The sequence below is a fragment of the Chionomys nivalis genome, chromosome 6 (assembly GCF_950005125.1).
Source record: "Chionomys nivalis chromosome 6, mChiNiv1.1, whole genome shotgun sequence".
Lineage (NCBI taxonomy): Eukaryota > Metazoa > Chordata > Mammalia > Rodentia > Cricetidae > Chionomys > Chionomys nivalis.
In genome coordinates this window covers 21,748,019-21,766,378 of record NC_080091.1, presented here as the reverse complement: position 1 = coordinate 21,766,378, position 18,360 = coordinate 21,748,019, and the positions used below count along the sequence as shown (strand labels likewise).

Sequence of the window (18,360 nt, the reverse complement as noted above, 5' to 3'; positions counted from 1 at the left end):
ATAGTAACTATATGCTATTTACCCTGCACATTCCATTGTAGCCTGTTTATATGTGGAGCATCTAAAATATTTGCTTTATATATTAAAATGTATCACAAAATGTGTTTGTATTTAATAACTATTTTTCCTAAAAATTATGACTTAGAAGATGTTCACATACTAAATAATTCTAAGTATACTTAGAGCTGTAACCAAACATATGTTATTGAACACCCAAATATAGCCTCCTTACCACATTTCTCAATGTGATGACATAGTAAATTCAGGAAAAGAAGTATATATTTCTTTTTCTAGAGCTTATTTCTGGATGGTTAACCAAATAAATGAAAATGTATTTAATCTAATGGACCATATCTCAAGTAATAGTTTTTTTTTAAGGGGGGGGTTTAGATTGTGATTGGCAATGGGAAATAATTGATCGGTACCTCTTTTTTTCTAATTACTGTGGACAGGACGGCGATTCCTTTGCCATCAGATGTCTTTCTGCTTGACTGAGCTGCACCTGTGGTCCCTGAGCAGCACCTTACACATTGCGGGTGAGTGAGCTCTGCATCGGCGTTGGCTCCACAGTCTCCTTTGCTCTCACCAGTGAGTGCTGACAAAGTTAGCGCCTGGATTTGCCAGATAGAGTTGCAGTCTCTGTTTTTCATCCTTAATGAAAAACTGGGTGTTGAAAAAATTCTTTGAAATACTCTTATTAACTTATTTTGGCTTGAGCTATGAAATTAATTTTACTAGTCTAGTAGCTCTTCCTCTAAGGATGCATACATGCTCAGTTTTTATTAAGCTTGTTCAATTGTTATATAGTCATACGTTTTTTGCAGGCTAACTCATGAAAAGACATTTCTGTTTGATATTAAAAACATTTCAAACATGTAGCTGAGATCTACAATTATTTGTGTTTTGTATTTCTTGAATGAAAATAATATAACTGTTTTAACAATGCTTATTTTAGGACAAATATATATTTCATTAGAAAACAACTTATAAAATGTTTTTCTACTTTAATTATCTGAACTAATTTTTATATTTGGCAATACACTTTTACTTATATTACTTTTATATCTTTATCAAGAAAATGGTTTACCGTGCAAAGTACAGTTTCTTAATATTGAACATACAATAACAAGTGAATGCCATGTTTTCATTTATTTTTCCTTAGAGTACATTGAGATGGAATTTATTTAATACATTTGTTTTCTCCCAAAATGCTTTTAAAATAAGATTAACTGAATTAAAGATGCATAAACACATAAAACTGAGATTAGGAAAAGGACACTTTGGAAATAGAAGATGTGAAGGAATTAACAGAGCTAAAAATCTGAGTATCATTTGCCTAGAGAAAACAATTCCAGTGACAGCCCATTTGTATAAAACCTCAGAAAGCAGAAACTTGAGGAGCATGCATTGCAGAAGATGGGGGTGTGGCCCCAGGGTGACATCAGGGGGAATGTGTGTCTGCATAAAATAATGAGACACCTCCGTGGTGTGGATGTATTTCCTTAAGGAGGATCTAAACTCTAGAACCCAGAGGCACAGGAAGAAGACCCGCTAAGCTGCAGATGGAGGAGACTGAAGCTGCCGTCTGAAGGATGGGGTCCTTCTAGCCCTCTGCGCCCCAGACCGCCTTCTCACCTTTGTATATTTGCCAAGGAAGAAGGGGTTCGAGAATAGAATCCTCTCCTGGGGTAACTGAGAAAACATCCACTCTGATATTCTCGGGGTCTTTGGTGAAATGCTCTGGTCCCTGGCTGGACAAGGAAACCCCCCCTCAGGTCTGGGGGCCTCCGTAGATTTCTAGAGCCTCACTTGTCGGAGCTGAGCAATCACCAGGTATGTGAGGATTTCCTACAGGAACGAAGACAAGCACTAAAAAAAAAAGCAAGTAGGAAGAAGGAATTCTGGGGAGAATAAGATTATGTAGGAAGGGAAAAATAAATCACAAACCCAAGGAAAGAGCTGAATCCACGAAGCAAAAGAACCAGATACAGAAGCTTTAGAACACACTGATGTTAAACTGATCTTGAAAATTGAAAGTATATTACAAGAAAAAAAAAATGAAAAAGTTATCTCAGAAAATAGTTTTCTTCTCTTTTCATCCCCACGTTTCTTCTCAGTCGAACAGTTCTCATTGCTTCCCTGTCTTTAGTTACCCAGCCGGTCCCTGCTGGATAGCAGCAGTCTAGCACTCTGTGTCCTCTCTTTCCTGCGCGGAAATCCTTCTGACTCCATGTGCTCCTTGGCACAAGTTAGATGATCCCCCCGTCGTTCTTTTTTTTTTTTTTTTGGTTTTTCGAGACAGGGTTTCTCTGTGGTTTTGGAGCCTGTCCTGGAACTAGCTCTGTAGACCAGGCTGGTCTCGAACTCACAGAGATCCGCCTGCCTCTGCCTCCCAAGTGCTGGGATTAAAGGCGTGCGCCACCACCGCCCGGCTCCCCCCGTCGTTCTTATCTTTTCTTCCAGTACTCCCCACCAGGCCGCTGTGCTCTGTGTATGGACTGTGTACCTACAGGGGTCCTAACATACTGTATTCTTGGACCGGTCTGCTTATGTACATGCCCTTGTCATACTTACATTCAGTCCCACTCATCCAGGTAAGGAAGGTCAGATCTGTGCACAGAACTCCTGGTCCCTTATGATCTTCCTAGCTCTATTCTAGAGCGGGAGATATATTGATATATGGAATGATATTATAATTATAAACTGGAATGTTTTAATAGGAGATATTGCTTGCATATATAATGCCTGCAGTTCTTAGCTTATAGCTTTAAATAACAAGAAACTTTGAAAATTGAAGTGTAACATATGTACTGAAAAGTGTACAGATTGTAAGAATATGCTGTGAACTATCAAAAAGTGAGCACATTCGTGAAATCACTACTCAGCTTAAGAAAATATTGTAAGTGCTCAAGGAAGGGGTCACAGACTCCCAGTCAGTCTTTAGGAGATATTCTCCATTTAAACAACATTCAATTGCGTTCTTTAAAATCATGTCTTAATTTCATAATGAATAAAGTATAGCTTTAGTATGAGTACTAATATGAACATGTGGGTATTGAGTATGCTCATATACATGAATATATCAAGTACACATGACTCATTGTTATGTATTTGCAGACTCAATTATAGCAGCTTTCCTTGTGCTTTCTGTTGGTTTTGTCCATCAGTTTGACAAAGTTTGGGAGGCAGGCAGTCACTAGGGGGCAGCCTGCACTGCTTCCGCTTCATGAGAGACAGTTGTATCCTCCTTATGTTAGTAACTGAGAATTATTTTTGCATGGAAGAAAACAAGTGTTACTTCAATAAAGGAGATATTTCATTATTCATAGACATGGAAAAATTATTCCGTTCTCTTGTTTAAATTGCAAGAGCAGAATCCCTTGGTTAAATCAATCCCAACATCTGCGAAGTCTCACTTTTTCTCTTACCTAGCCCAGCAGAGCATCTGAATTTGAATAGGTTTGGAAGCCTTCTGACTCTAAACAAGTTTTAGATAATAATTTATCCACAGCTCCCGGTAATCCCCCCTTTCTTCTTGCAGATTTCCTCCCAAATGCTATAGGATAGGAACTAGAATCTGAGCTAAATTGGAGAAGAGCAAGCCACAGCTCGGGATCCAGCAGCTAGGGCATTTTCTTCCACCCACTGACTTCATTTGGCATTGCTTAGTGGCAGTTCCTTTTGGTAGCGCCCTGTGAAAAATATCAGAGGAAGTGTGAAAGAGAAAACTTGGTCTTCCTCGACTCAGTTCTTCACTAATCTTTCCCCATGCCATTCTCGTTCTGTGTGTTTCCTCATGCCATTCTGATTTCTCATTAGATGATAAACTCTCCAGTTTCTGCAGATCCCTAGAATAGATGAACCCATGTCCAGATGCTTTTGAGCTATTTTATTTCTAGTAACATAAGGAGACTGTTTCTGCTCTCCTCCCCACAATTCCCTCTGATATAGTATGATTTGGCTTCTTATTCTCCAGAACTTTTTACCATAATTTAATGTTATTTCTTCCTTTCTATAGATAGAGACATCGGCGTCTACCAGTACTATGACAAGAAAGATGCGCCAGGTAAAGTACTCACCTGTTCTGTTTAACTGCTTTTATAAATAAAATATTCCGAGCAATGAATTAGCAACATTAAAAACTCTGTATTTATGTCTTAGATAAAATCAAAACTTTTAAGAGCAGTCACTTCAGGTTTTTTAAAGAGGAAAAAAATGCTAAGGTTGGTATCTATCTGATCTATCAAAAACTAAAGCAATGCTGAGAAAGGCTGTAGAATAACATGATATCAGGACAGTCTAGTCACATTTATTTATTGGTGTCCCAGCAGAGGGCATTGCTAATGCACTGGTCCCCGTGATGCTGGCCTCCCGGATCCTCACCTGATATCTGAAATAGACATTTCTGAGTGAATGATCAATTTTCCTTATCTGATTAATCCTGTTAATCCCAGAAGTTTTATGATGGGCCGAAAGGTCTTTCTAGCTAGAGTTACTTCCTGTTCTCTTCCTCATTGAAGTGGGGGCTGTGCGAGCATCCTGTGCTTAGCATGGCGGTTAATAGGCTGACTTCAGAGCTCTGCTGACAGACTGCAGCAGCTTCTCTCTGGGCTCGGTTGCAGTTCCCTTTCCTGACTGATGAGATTGGGAGCTCAGAATATTGGCCCACCTGTTGTGCTGTGTAAGCCTTTTCACTGTGCATTAAGGACACGGCTCCTATGGCATGCAAACACACATTGTGACATTCTCTCCCAACTGTCCTTTTAAAAGCTCAGTGTCTGCCGCAGTCTTTTGTATGTGCCCACTAAAAATATAAGATGCTCTAATCAGAACAAATTCCACTTTTCTCCTTTTCATCTCTCCTTCGCCAGTGTCAGCAACAGAGCATGGTAACTTAGAAGAAAAACAAAGGCTGGCGGAATGTAAGTTCACCTTAGATATTTTTGAAATTGTTACAAAACAATGTTGTGTTACAAAATTAACTGTTTCCTGCACAAACTGTAAATGCTATTCTGTCCACATTTCTTATAATTACTAATTCCTATTGTTTATTGTTATGAACTCATGAATAATAATTGTATTTGCTAGACTTTTCTAATTTAAATCATTAAAATCTTTACTGTGTACAATTTTGGTAAGATATGTGCTTAGGCAAACAAAAACTTAAAATTAAATATTTTATTTCATATTTTTAAATAAAATGATTTATTTAAAATGTTTAATTGGCTAACAAAAATATAAATGTTCAAGGCATACAACATGATGACTTGATATATCAATCATGCAAGTTCTATGGTAAAATGTATTATATCACCTCATTTTTGTGTGAGAAAATAATTATAAATCATGCTTAAATTCTGATAACATCTAATTTTTTTGTTTTACCTAAATTGTTAACATATTTTATTATTTATTTTTAACATTTTTTTTTGTGTTTGTGTGTGTGTGTGTACAACGTGTGTGGAAGTCAAGGGGAATCGGTTCTCTCCTTCCACCATGTTGGTTTCAAGAACTGAACTTCGGTTTTCAGCCTTTGCAGTGGGTCCTTGTACCTTCTGGGCCACCTTGCCAACCCTGTTATGTTATTTTAATAAAGTGAGATTGTTGTATTCGTGTTTTATTTAGTTGTCAGTCTGAAAGGTATAAATATGCTGTGTGTGCAGTGTAACTGCAGGCTGGCACGGTTTCAGTGGGTTGAAGCTAGTGTAATTTCAAGTCCTATTTGGAATATAGCTAGAGCTGAAAGACTTTCCTTTTTTCCTTATTTAAGTGATTGGACTGACATTTAATTTTTAGAATACTGCATTAGTATCTGCAACACATATCTTAAAATTTGTACATATGTTCTACACATCAAAATTATGTTTATTGAGCCAAATTAACTGCTGAAATAAGATACATAGAAATTTAAAAATTTCTGCTTTTAAATTTAAATATCTATATATGTTACATATTATTTGTATATGCACACATGACTTATATATTCATATACACAGTTAATTTTTAGAATTATTAATTATGACACTCTAAAGATGAGTTCATTTTCCAGTGAGTTTAACATGTTATTAGTATTATTCTTGTACCATGTATGTGGTGGGTGCTGGAGATGGAACCCAGGGCTTCACACATGCTGGGCAAGTACCTTATCACTGAGTTAGACCCCTGCCCCAATTTTATTAATTTTTAAAACAGATATAGTTTTAGACTACCTTTGTACCTCTGCTATATAACCTTTCAGTTGAAGCTATTTAAAATAAATTAAAGGTGTATAGTTACTGAATTGTGGCATGGATTTTAGAATTTTTTCTTTTTATTTATTAAAAACAGATTTTTTTCTCATATAATATAGTTTTTCCTTCCCACCTCTCCTCCCATCTGAATCCACTCTTTCTGTCCCTCACTAGAAACAAACAGGCTTCTAACAAAATAAAATAAGATAAAGCAAAAGCTAACACAACGGAATTGGAGAAAACAAACAAACAGAAGGAAAAGACCCCAAGAGAAGGTATAAGAATCAGAGACCCATACATTCACACTCTCAGGCATCCCATAAAAACACTCAACTAGAAGCCTTATATACACCCCAAAGACCTGGCGCAGACCCATGCAGGCCCTATGTGTGTGCATCGTCAGTCTCTGAGCGTTCCTATGAGCTTTGCTCATGTTGATTGAGGAGCCTTGTTCTCTTGGTGTCCTCCATCCCCTTGACTCTTAGACATTTTCCACCTCCTCTTCTGCTGGTATCCCTGAGCCTTGAGGAGTGATTTGATGGAGACGGCCTATTTAGGGCTGAGTGTTCCAAGGTCTCTCACTCTGCATACTGTCTGGTTATGGGTCTCTGCATCCGTTCCCATTTGCTGCAGGAAGAAGCTTCTCTTGGCTGAACAGGACACTTATGAGCATAGCAGAATGTCAATAGGAGTGCTTTATATTCTTTTTTTATTTTTATGTTTTCAAAAAACAGTAGTATTTAGTTATCCCTAGGTCCCTGGAATATCTAATCTCAGGTTCTTGGTCATCGAAACAGTATCAGGAATGGGTTCCATTAAGTCAAATGGAGGACATTAAGGCCCTGTTTGACTAATCAGATATTGGTTGGTTACTCCCACAAGCGCTGTGCCACCATTGCACAAACACCATTAGAGATTAATGAGTTTGTGGCCTAGTTGGTGTTTACATTTGAGAGAATTATTTCAGAGAATATTCCTAATGCCCAGTTGTTAAAACTTAGATTCCCGCTGGGTGGTGGTGGCACACGCCTTTAATCCCAGCACTCGGGAGGCAGAGGCAGGCGGATCTCTGTGAGTTCGAGGCCAGCCTGGTCTACAAAGGGAGTTCCAGGACAGGCTCCAAAGCTACAGAGAAACCCTGTCTTGAAAAACCCAAAAAAAAAAAAAAAAAAAAAAAAAAAAACTTAGATTCCCTCTTTTTTCTGAGCTGGAGTATATAGTGCTTTGGTCATGTTTAAATTAATTTCCCTCATATTACTTTTATGTTCTCTTTCTTTCCTTACCACATTTAACTTGTTAATGAGAAGTTTCAGGGCTGAGTTGGCCACTTGGAGAAGTTGGAATTTCTTTTGGGTTGAACCTTGACTGTTTTCATGAAAAAGTTACTTAAATTATAAAGAGCAGGCCATTTACTACTAACTATTGCCAGATCCCTTGGCTTACCAAAACTTGTCCAGGGTTCTCTGAGTCTTGTTGGTTGTCATCACAAAATTATAACCAGGGAGATTAGTTTGTGGTAAAAATCTGTTTCTGTAACAAAGCCTTTTAAAAGACTGTCATTTAGCGATAGAGATGAAGTCCACTTCCTCTCAATTACGGGGTGTCTTATTCTAATCCTCTAAGGCACACTGCTAAGCAGAGGATCCTTATTTAAATCATGTTTAACTAACTGTTGTACATGTTTTATTTGCCAGCACGAGATTATCCTTGGACACTCAAAAACAGACGCCCAGAAAAACTTCGAGACTCACTGAAAGAGTTGGAGGTATCTTTCAAAAGGTTTCAAAAATGGGAACAAACCTGCTTTAGACCATCTTTCAACAGATTTAGTTTTCATAAAGGACCAGCTCTCCTGGTGATGACGGCTTTGCTTTTGTCCAGAGAGAGCTTCCCACACAGTTGCGTCTTTGTGTGACTTGTTGGTCGCCTTCCCTTTTTCTCCTTTCTTGAAATCAGAAGCGCTTTAACTGATGATGACAAAGTCTGTAGCCAACTGCACTCTCTCTTTCTGTTGTCCTTCAGGAGCTGATGCAAAGCAGTCCATGTGTGCTGAGCAAATGGAAGAACAAATACCTCTGTCAGGTAAAATGGTTTGACAAGCCTTCGCAGTGCTTAGCCAATGGAGCTGAAAGCTTTGTAATAGTTGGTATTCTTGTGTTTTGATAGATAATGGAAAAACTTCTTAGGAGTGGATATTTCATAGTATGAATTTTAGTCATTCTAGAGTGAACATTAGACAGATTGACCTGGGCCACCAAGCTGCCTCAGTAGCTAGTGTGGTCGTGTTGACATACCGCAAACACTAATAGGCCTCCGCGCAGGCAGTGCTTTTTACTTGGGTTTACCTTGGTGTAATATTATATATCCACTGGCATAGTTTTTAAATGACAATAACACAATAGAACAAAAACATGTTCAGTATAGTATTCTTACAAAAGTTTATGAATACCATACTTATGGAAATGAACAAGCAAATAAGAGTGAAACCTAATTTTAACCAGAGAGTTAGTCTTGCATGTTGACCCTCATAGGCTATATGTGGTAGACACTAGTCATATGTGGCTATTTTTAAATAAAGTTAAATTTCCATTCCTCAGTTATAGCTCTCCCCAGTTTAAGTTCTTGGCAGTCAAGGATGCAGAGATAGACCATTTCCACGGCAACAAGTTCTATTGGACAGCCCCGTGCTCAGCAGGCCTAGATTTAGAACATAATCAGGACATCATAATTAACACATATCGACTAAAAAATAAGGGACAAATAAATGTCTTAGCCTTGCTGATACACTTAAAAATACTGTTTGTCTGGAAAAAATTTACTTGCCTTTGCTAAAAAGTATAATTATAGTTATCTGTATACTTACATTGTATCACTACTACCAATAATTATAATTTATTTTTGGAATCAAATATACAGTTTCAATTTTATTTTTTGAGATTTCCATTACAAATTTTTAAAATGTGTGAACATACTTGTTTATAGGTCAGGCTCATTTTTCTATCCATAAACCTCCTAAAATCAAATTCGTAGTAATTAAAAATTTATCTTAATTTACCTCTTTAACAGACTATTTTAGTTAATTCTAGTTTTCCTCTTAGAAAATTTGTTTTGAGCTGGGCTGTGGTGGTGCATGCCTTTAATCCCAGTACTCGGCAGATGAGGCAGGCAGATTTCTGTGAGTTCGAGACCAGCCTGGTCTACAAGAGCTAGTTCCAGGACAGGCACCAAAGCTACAGAGAAACCTTGTCTTGAAAAACAAAACCAAAAAAAAAAAAAAAAAAAGAAAGAAAAAAAATTGTTTTTGTTTTTTTCTAAACTGTCCTCCTTTTAGTGATGGAGGTTAGCTGACCTTGTCAGCTGGCATGGATTTCTACTTTCTAGATTGTTTACAAGGCTGAATGAAGATTTTTTCCAGAACCATAACACTTCTAAAATTCTCCTTAGAACACCCTTCAAAATGATGGCATTGTTTAAAACCGTGACTTCAGTTGCATAGAAATATATAGTGAGACCTTCAAGCTTGAATATCAAGACTGCTCCAGTAAATTTTAGATTTAGTTCAGCTTAAACTTGAAGTTCCTAATGCCGTACGTAACTCACTGCAGAAACAGGCTCACAATTATTTGACTGGAGGGCAAGCCTGCCACCTCCATTAAGAGGTGTGCCTCATGGCCTCCACCCTTACTACCACCTGGGCTAAGTTGGAGCATGTCAGGCATCTTGCAAAAATGCAGTGGATCATCCCAGTTAGATGATCATTTTTAGATAGATTTCTTTGCTTTTAATTTAATGACAAGGTTTTTGTATGTGGTTCACATTTTACAGAAAGGATAGCATTCATTATCGAATTAATTCAGCTCAGAAATGAAACATGTTTTAAATGATAGATTATATGCAAAATTGCTTTTGTAATTTACGGTAGACAGCCCTGGTGACTTGTGGAGGCCCGAAAATATGAGCCTGTTTCCTCAGTGACCAAAGGTCAGAGAGTTGGAATTTACCTCTAGTTCCTTCAAGGTTATTGTGCTTCTAACCTAACAAAGGTCGCACCTAGACCGGGGTGGAGGGGGGTGGGGGGGTGGAGGGAGAGAGAGAGAAGGAGGGAGGGAGGGAGGGAGGGAGGGAGGGAGGGAGAGAGAGAGAGAGAGAGAGAGAGAGAGAGAGAGAGAGAGAGAGAGAGAGAGAGTTCTTATACTCCAGGAATAGAGAAGTAGATAAGTTCCTACCTCAAACAAAAGTCTAAGGATCTAGCTAAGTTCCTGTTCCCTTGAGATAACTTGGGATTCCACCCAGGGAGTGGTTTGTCTACAAAATGTTTTGGTCTAGGGTATGGGCGTGACTTGGTGACTCGTTTTCTTCTAGCAACAGAAGGTTTAACTGTAGACTAAGCCTACAACCTTCAGTTGGTATATTCATTTCCTTGTATCATGTTAATGCAGGTTTTTTTTTGTTTTGTTTTGTTTTGTTTTGTTTTTTGTCTTACTTCTACCTTTTGGGGTCAGAGATATTTTAAGCAGTTGGAAATTAAACGTGGGTGAATTTCAGTACTCACTGGAATTCCATCCCAATCCTATCCTATATGTTTCTCCATTTTATTATTTTCATTCGTGTCTTCATATTCTTTACTATATTTCTAAATCTCCACGCCTCTACAAGAAAGAGGTATTTTTGTTGAGGCTGGTCCCCGACAACCAGTGAGTTTGCTTTGGGAAGTTCTAATGTATTTTACCTAATTTTATGTTCTGTTTTCTTTAATTTTTAAATTCTGTTTTGTTTGTTTTACAAGACAAGATTTCTCTGTGTAACAGCCCTGGAACTAGCTCTTGTAGACCAGGCTGGCCCCTAACTCACAGAGATCCTCCTGCCTTTGCCTCCTGAGTGCTGGGATTAAAGGTGTGCACCAACCAACCCCAGCTGTTCTGTTTTATTTCTTTGATAGATAAAACTTTTCTAAAATAGACCCTTTACTCTAATTTCATATGATAACTTCCTCCGTGCCCACAGGTCCAAGTCACTTTTTACACCTTTAGGGTCTTTGGGAGACTTCCTAAAATTATCTGTTAGGCAAGAGTTCACTACATCTTTGAAAACTGTATGTGGTTTCCATCTCTAAAGATCTCTAATGTCACAGTAAGGTAAAAATAATTTGGTGGTCAATCTAGAATTTCAGTTTAAGGAAAGGGCCCTGTTAGTCCCCGAGTCTCCTCTTGTACACCATCCAGTGTGGCAGTAAGATGTGGACCTCCTTGAGTTCCCATGCTTTCCTTTGCATTCAGTCCTGGCGTGGCACCAGTTGACCTTGAGCTCCAGGGACCTGCGGGCAGCCAGCCGCCTTCTACCACTCCCATTGAGCACGGTGTGTTGAACTTCTGAGCGTAGGTAGTCATGTTTGGTTTCACATAGATACTAGGGATAGATACTAGGGATCTGAGGTCTGGTCCTCTCAATTTCACAGCAAGCACTTCTAGCCAGTGAGCTATAGCCCCAGTCCTGTCTCTGGACATCTTGATGTTCTCATTTGGATTCTCAGTCTTTGCATGAGACCATTTCTCTACTGTGAATTTTTTATAAAGAAATGCTAAAATTGGGTTCATGGAATTCAATTTAGTTGAAGTCTCCTTAAGGAATTTTTAAAGGGTTCACTTGTTTAGAAACCTTTGAAGAGGTTACTGCTGAATAAAGGATTAAAGAGGATGTAATCTGAGCTTGGATCTTTATGTCAAATAAGGAGGATTTACAGGTTGTCGTTACCAAAGCTTAGTTTATATTATTGATCCCATGATCTATGAATTATAACCTATAAAAAATGATTTTCCCTCTTGTATGTTCAGAACAGTTTACAAATCAAGACTTACCTATATATAAATTTGGAGATTAAAAATTCTTAGGAGTTTTTTTCAAGTCGTCCCTGTTCCTACCTAGTATGAGATTATTAAAAGCTATGATACAATTTAGAGTTTTGATTTCAGCACCTAGTAAGTATACTTTCATTTTTGCCTTCTTAAAGAATCAACAGAATGTATTTAATAGTTTCTTGCTTTGACTTTCTTAAACCCTTTACATAAACTTTTTAAAAGGGAAAATGGTTTCAGTTAAATACTATTAAATAGGTCCTTACTCTGGTGGAATGTTAAAGTCCATAAAGTATGTGCCTTCAGTCGTGGTCTTATCTATAAATTACTTTGTAATTAGTTAAAAATATTTTCATTAAGCATAGATGTAACCTTACACACTGATCTTTAGGTTAAAATGTTAGATGTGTGTGTGTGTGCATATATATGTGTGTGTGTGTATACAGTATAATTGGTTTTTCTCTGGTTTATGTCCATAATAATTCTACATTTATAGTCATATTCATAAAATACCAAGAAAAGATAGCTTCCAGTTTTAGTTGCTGTAATGAGTTATTTGATAGGCCATATAAAAATATCAAGTCTATCATACATAAATTATGACCTTATGCAAATCATTTGATCTCACCAATTTTTTTTGCTTGTTAGCTTTGTTTTTAATACATTCTGACTACAGTTTCCCCTCGCTCTACTCCTTCCAGTCACCCCACCTCGCACCTACTGCCCAGATCTTCTGCATATATGTTATGGCTGTTAGCTTGGTGTTTTTGTGGGACTCATAACAGTAGAGATGGGGGTGTCTCTGACTCATTCACCTGCTCTTGGGGCTCACCCAGCCTTGGTATGAGGCTACTCTTATGGCTAATCTTATTGTGCCTATTTTTATTGTAACTTATTGTGCTGTGTTAAGTTGATATCCCTGGGAGGCCTACTCTTTGCTGGAGGGAAATGGAGAAGGAGTGGTATCATAGTTAGGGTTATGGTGCTGTGAAGAGACACCATGATCATGGCAACTCTTATAAAGGAAAGCATTTAATTGAGGCTGACTTCTAGTTGAGAGGTGCAGTCCATTATCATCATGGCAGGAAGCGTGGCAGCAAGCAGGCAGACGTGGTGCTGGATCTGTGGGCAGCAGAAGGAGAGTATGTGTTACGGTGGACATAGCTTGAGCATGGGATCTCAAGGCTTGCTCTCACAGTGACACACTTCCTCCAGCAAGGACATCCTTCCTAATAGTGCCACTCCCTATGGACCAAACACGTGTGGAGTGGCGTTTCAGTTGTATTTAATAAATAAAGCTTGCTGGGAATCAGGAGAGTAAGACAGTCACACTGGTCAGCCTTACAGCCAGGCAGTGGTAACACACACCTTTAATCCCAGTAGGCACACTAGTTGCTATAGAAACCTGTGGTGCATCCTTTAATCCCAGCCCTAGAAAGGATTATAAAAGGGGAGGAGACAGCTCTCACACAGTCTAGACCATTCTGAGATTCCTGGAGGCAGGATCACCATTTTGGACTGAGATCCAGGTAAGAACCAGTGGCTGGCTGATTTGCTTTTCTAGTCTTCACGTTGAACCCCAATTTCTCTCACAGAGTTTTTGTTAATCGTGCATCACACATGAGTCTGTGGGGACCATTCCTATTCAAACCACCACAATTGGATTTCAACTTTTTTAAAAATTATGTTTTTAAATTTTTTAATTAAATTTAATTTTTAAAGCAATCTTTTCTCATTTTACATACCTCTCACAGTGTTCACTCCCTCCCCTCCTCCTACTCCTTCCACCTTCCCTCCACCTTAGTCCCCCATCCACTCCTCAGAGAGGGTAAGGCTTCCCAAGTGGAGTCAACAAAGTCTGACACATCACTGTGAGGCAGGACCAAGGCCCTCCCTGTATCTAGGCTGAGCAAGGTATCCTTCCAAAAAGAATGGGTTCCAAAATGCCAGTTCAAGCACTAGGGGTAAGTGCTGGTTCCACTGCTAGTGGCCCCTCAAAGTACCAAGCAAAGCAGCTGTCACCCACATTCAGGGCCTAGTTTAGTCCTATGTGGGTTCCCCCGCTGTACCAGTCCAGAGTCAGTGAGCTCTCATGGCTCAGGTCAGCTGTTTCTGTGGGTGTCTCCATCATGGTCATGACCCTTTGCTCATATTATCGCTCCTCCCTCTCTTGTACTGGTCTCCAGAAACTCGGCCCAGGGCTTAGCTGTGGATCTCTGTATCTGCTTCCATCAGTTGCTGGATGAAGGTTCTATGATGACAATTAAGGTAGTCATCAATCTGATTACAGGGGAAGACCAGTTCAGGCACCCTCTCCAGTATTGCTTAGGTATTAGCTGGGGTCATCCTTGTGGATTCCTGAGAATTTCCCTAGTGCCAGGTTTCTTGCTAACCCCATAATAACTCCCATAATCAAGATATCTCTATCCTCGCTGCTCTCCCTCTCTGTCCTTCCCCATCTCAAACATCCTGTTCCCTCGTGTTCTGTTCCACCTTCCCTTCCTTCCCCTCCCCCTCCTTTAATTAAAATATCAATGAACTAGTGAGTTAGAGCTGTTACCAGGATGGTGCCTGCCGGTCTGGAGCCGGGTGCTTGTCTTCCCCATGGGCTGGATTGCAGGCATGTGCTTCTTGTTTGTCTTATCTCCATTTTACCATGAGGAGGCAGAGATGTGCGGTGATCATGCAGTGAGTAGATTGCCGCCCTTATACTAAGGCATTGCAGCTTTATGGCATCCGTCTGCAGTTGCCATACGCACCACACTCCTTCCCAGTAGAGCATACATATAGAATAATAGTCATGTAAATGTACCCTCAGGCATAGTGAGATGTGGGACACACATTGGTCTCCTGGTTAAACATAGTTGACTAAAACTGTGTTCTTTTCTCACTTTCTCTTAAACTTTTACTAAATTATAGTAAACTTTTTAAAAGGCTTCAACCTAAGAGAATGAAGAAAAGAAGATGGCCATGAGAATGAGAGGTGCCCACTGTGGTACAAATGAAGTGGCTGATGGGACATGACTTCGCAAGCCAGAGGCTTTGCTGAATTCAGTGACTGTAGCAGAATGTGTCATTAGGAGATAGACATTTTATGTTTTAGATAGCCAAGAAGGTGTAGATTTCTAAAGCATCAAGGATATCACAGTGTAAAACAGAAAATAAGAGGCCGTGTTGAGAGCTATATAACCAGCAAATGAGAGAGATGAATTTTCTGTAGGCAGGAAGCCAAACAGTCAGGATGTTACCTAATAAAGAAAAGTGAGGGCTATCTTAGTTACGTATTGCCGTGACAAAACAACATAACCAAGACAACTTATAAAAGAAAGAATTTACTTTGGGGGATCATGGTTCCAGAGGGTAGTTGAATCCACGACCATCATGGAGGGGCCGTGGCGGCGGGCCCACAGGCCTGGCACGGAGCAGTAGCTGAGAGCGTATGTTCTGAGGCAGTAGCCACAAGTCAGAGAGACAGAGAAAGCTAACTGAGAATGGTGTGGGCTTTTGAAATCTGAAAGCTCGTCCATGGTGACACACCTCCTCCAGCAAGGCCACACCTCTTATTTCTTCCCAAACAGTTCTTCCAACTGGGGACAAATATACGCACCTATGGGGAGCAGTTTCCTTCAAATCACCGCAGGGGCTAAAACTGAGAGGATTGCGAATGCACCCAGAAGAATGACACTTGCCTTAACCTCCATGTCTAGCTGCTGAGGTTATGACTGCACTTTGTGTATTGGCCCTTGTCTGGGGCAAAAATGGGTTGCATTCCCCAAAGCCAAACATATCAATACTGACATTTTGTAAGATATGCGAAGTAATATTTTTATAGTAAAGCTCAATTGAGTAAGTCTATCCATGCAAACCACCTGTTTTATTACTTGTAAATAGACCTAGATAGCCATACAACTAGAAAAAAAAATCTGTAAGTGTGAAGACTGTAAGTCTGAGACTAAAACACAGAAAACAGAAAGAATTGGCACCATGCAATTAATAGAACTAAATTTACAAAATTAAAATTAATACCCACTTTGATAAAAGAAATGATTGTATTCTTGAAATAATAGAATTCTGCTTTTTTAAAAACAAAGAACAGTTAGGGGCTGGGGAGATAGCATAGTGGTTAAGTGGTTAAGAGCACTTGCTGCTCTTCCTGAGGGCCTGAGTTTATTCCTATAATCCAAGTCAGGTGACACACTACTGCCTGTAACTCCAGCTCCAGAGAATCCATTACCTTCTTCTGGGCTCCATGGGTGCCTGCATACATATGAGAGACACTCACATAGTTGGAGACACATACTATCACACATATATAAAAGCAAAATGAATCTAAATAAAAATAATGAGAAAAAGTAATTCTTCCAAATGAAGACTATGAAAATTTATGGCTGGGATCACAGCTTAGGGGGAGACTGCTTGCCTTGCATGTACAAGTCCCTAAGCTCAGACCCCAAAGAGATGCAAATGAAACAGGTGGTGTCAACCACTTAAAAAAGTATGACAGGGCCAGGCGGTGGTGGTGTACCTCTTTAGTCCCAGCATTCAGGCAGAGGCAGGCGGATCTCTGTGAGTTCAAGGCCAGCCTGGTCTACAAGAGCTAGTTCCAGGACAGGCTGTAAAGCTACAGAGAAACCCTGTCTCGAAAAACCAAAAAAACCAAAAAAAAAAAAAAAAAAAAGTATAACAGCATGAATAGAGAAATTAATAGACGTATCAAAAGCAGAGTTGACGTATCACATGCTGTAGGACTGAATGGAAGAAGCCTTGAATTATGAGCCGTAGCTGACAGCAGGTATGGAATTTAACAAAAAAGGTCTACTATCTAACCAACAGTTGGAACTGGGTAAGAAAGAACATTTCCAAGAACTGGAAGATACACATTCCTTACTTTTAATGGAAATTTACATTTATTATACACTGAGAACAAGCTGCAGGGGCTGAGACAGGGTCACCCCACCTGCTCCCATGTGCCCCATTCTTTGTCAAAACACATGCATAGGTTAAGAGTGTTACCAGCCACAAGTTCTATGAACTTGAGATGTTTGTGCCTGTGTGATCCTGTTCTTTACATATTATTTTAAATTAGCACATAAGGAAGCAGGTTGTTTTCCTACATAGCTTTATTTGATCCCCTTCTCCACAACTGCTTCCCATCACGGCACCCACGTGCTTAATATCCCCTTCCTTAATACCCCTTGTATTAATACCACAGGTGCCCTCTTCCCTCTGCACCCTCTTCCTTGTGGCTTCTTATAAAAACAAAACCACAAGCCCTCTCATGCTTTCTAGTTTCCTGTCCTGTGCCCACACTCACTTCAACACGAATAGTCTGTGTCAGGATGTTGTGATGAATTCCATCACCGTCTTCCTACATGGCCTGAGTGGTGTGTTGAGACTCTCCCAGCATTAGATTCTCCCAGAACACTATGCTTTCTCCAGTCTGGCATCCTTGAAGTGTGAAGATCCCATCAGGATGCTGCAGCAGCCTCTGTGTTCAGCCATGTTCTTCCAGGGGGTTTTGATGGATCCCTTGCTCCACAGGGCAGTAGCATGGGTGGGGATAGGGTGAGCTTCCGATCTTTGACCCTCCTCTGCAGCTGTGCCATGAGTTGCTACGGTGCTACCCTCTGCTCATCCAGCAGGGGTGTGGGTGGTTATGAGAGCTTTTGGTTTCACATTTCCCACCCCTTTCTAGTGTGTGTCTGCTGTTTGTTGTGGCTCTTGAGTTCAACTTCTGATTTGGGTTTCCAGCAGCAGGGTGACTTCTCTCTTCTGGGTTGTCTCGATGTGCCTGGAGTTTGGAGCAAGTCAGGGCACTTCCCTAGTAGATTCTGCTGCATGCTCACCCCATGTGTCTTTGTACAAATCTGGCTTCTTAGTGGAAAAAAATAATCCCACTTAGACTTGTTTCTTCTTTCTGTAGTTATTTTCCATATTTCTCTATTGGTCATTTTTTTTTTTTTATCTTGAATTTCTTTTACCCGAAGTCTTAGTTTTATAGAGGCTCTTTCTGATTTGCCATCTTCTCAGAATCTCCAGTTTGGAATGACACAGTGTTTAAACAACTAGAATTCCATTTTCCAGGTAGCTACCTCATTTCAACTCCTTCTTATGCTTGGTGCCTTGAAGTCCCCAATGCTCTTCTGTTCTATAAGTAGAATTCTCAGTTGTCACTTAAACAACACGTTCAGACTTCTTACCTGTTAAAATGGTTTCCCTGCTATGCAGCTGTCAAAGGAAGTAACGGAAAGATAGGCTGCCCTAAGTCAACGGCATAA

At 39.7% G+C, this 18,360-nt stretch overlaps 1 protein-coding gene across 2 annotated transcripts in view; it reads left to right on the top strand.

Annotated features, from left to right (window-relative positions):
• Wdpcp (WD repeat containing planar cell polarity effector) overlaps window positions 1-18,360 on the top strand; it is a 286,163-nt gene that overhangs the window by 92,066 nt on the left and 175,737 nt on the right. For both annotated transcript variants that reach the window (XM_057771862.1, XM_057771861.1), the window contains exons 2-6: window positions 453-536; window positions 4,019-4,066; window positions 4,872-4,922; window positions 7,925-7,995; window positions 8,253-8,312. In XM_057771862.1, the coding sequence (XP_057627845.1) occupies window positions 476-536; window positions 4,019-4,066; window positions 4,872-4,922; window positions 7,925-7,995; window positions 8,253-8,312 (291 nt within the window). In that variant the 5' untranslated portion in view covers window positions 453-475. The remainder of the gene's footprint in view (window positions 1-452; window positions 537-4,018; window positions 4,067-4,871; window positions 4,923-7,924; window positions 7,996-8,252; window positions 8,313-18,360) is intronic.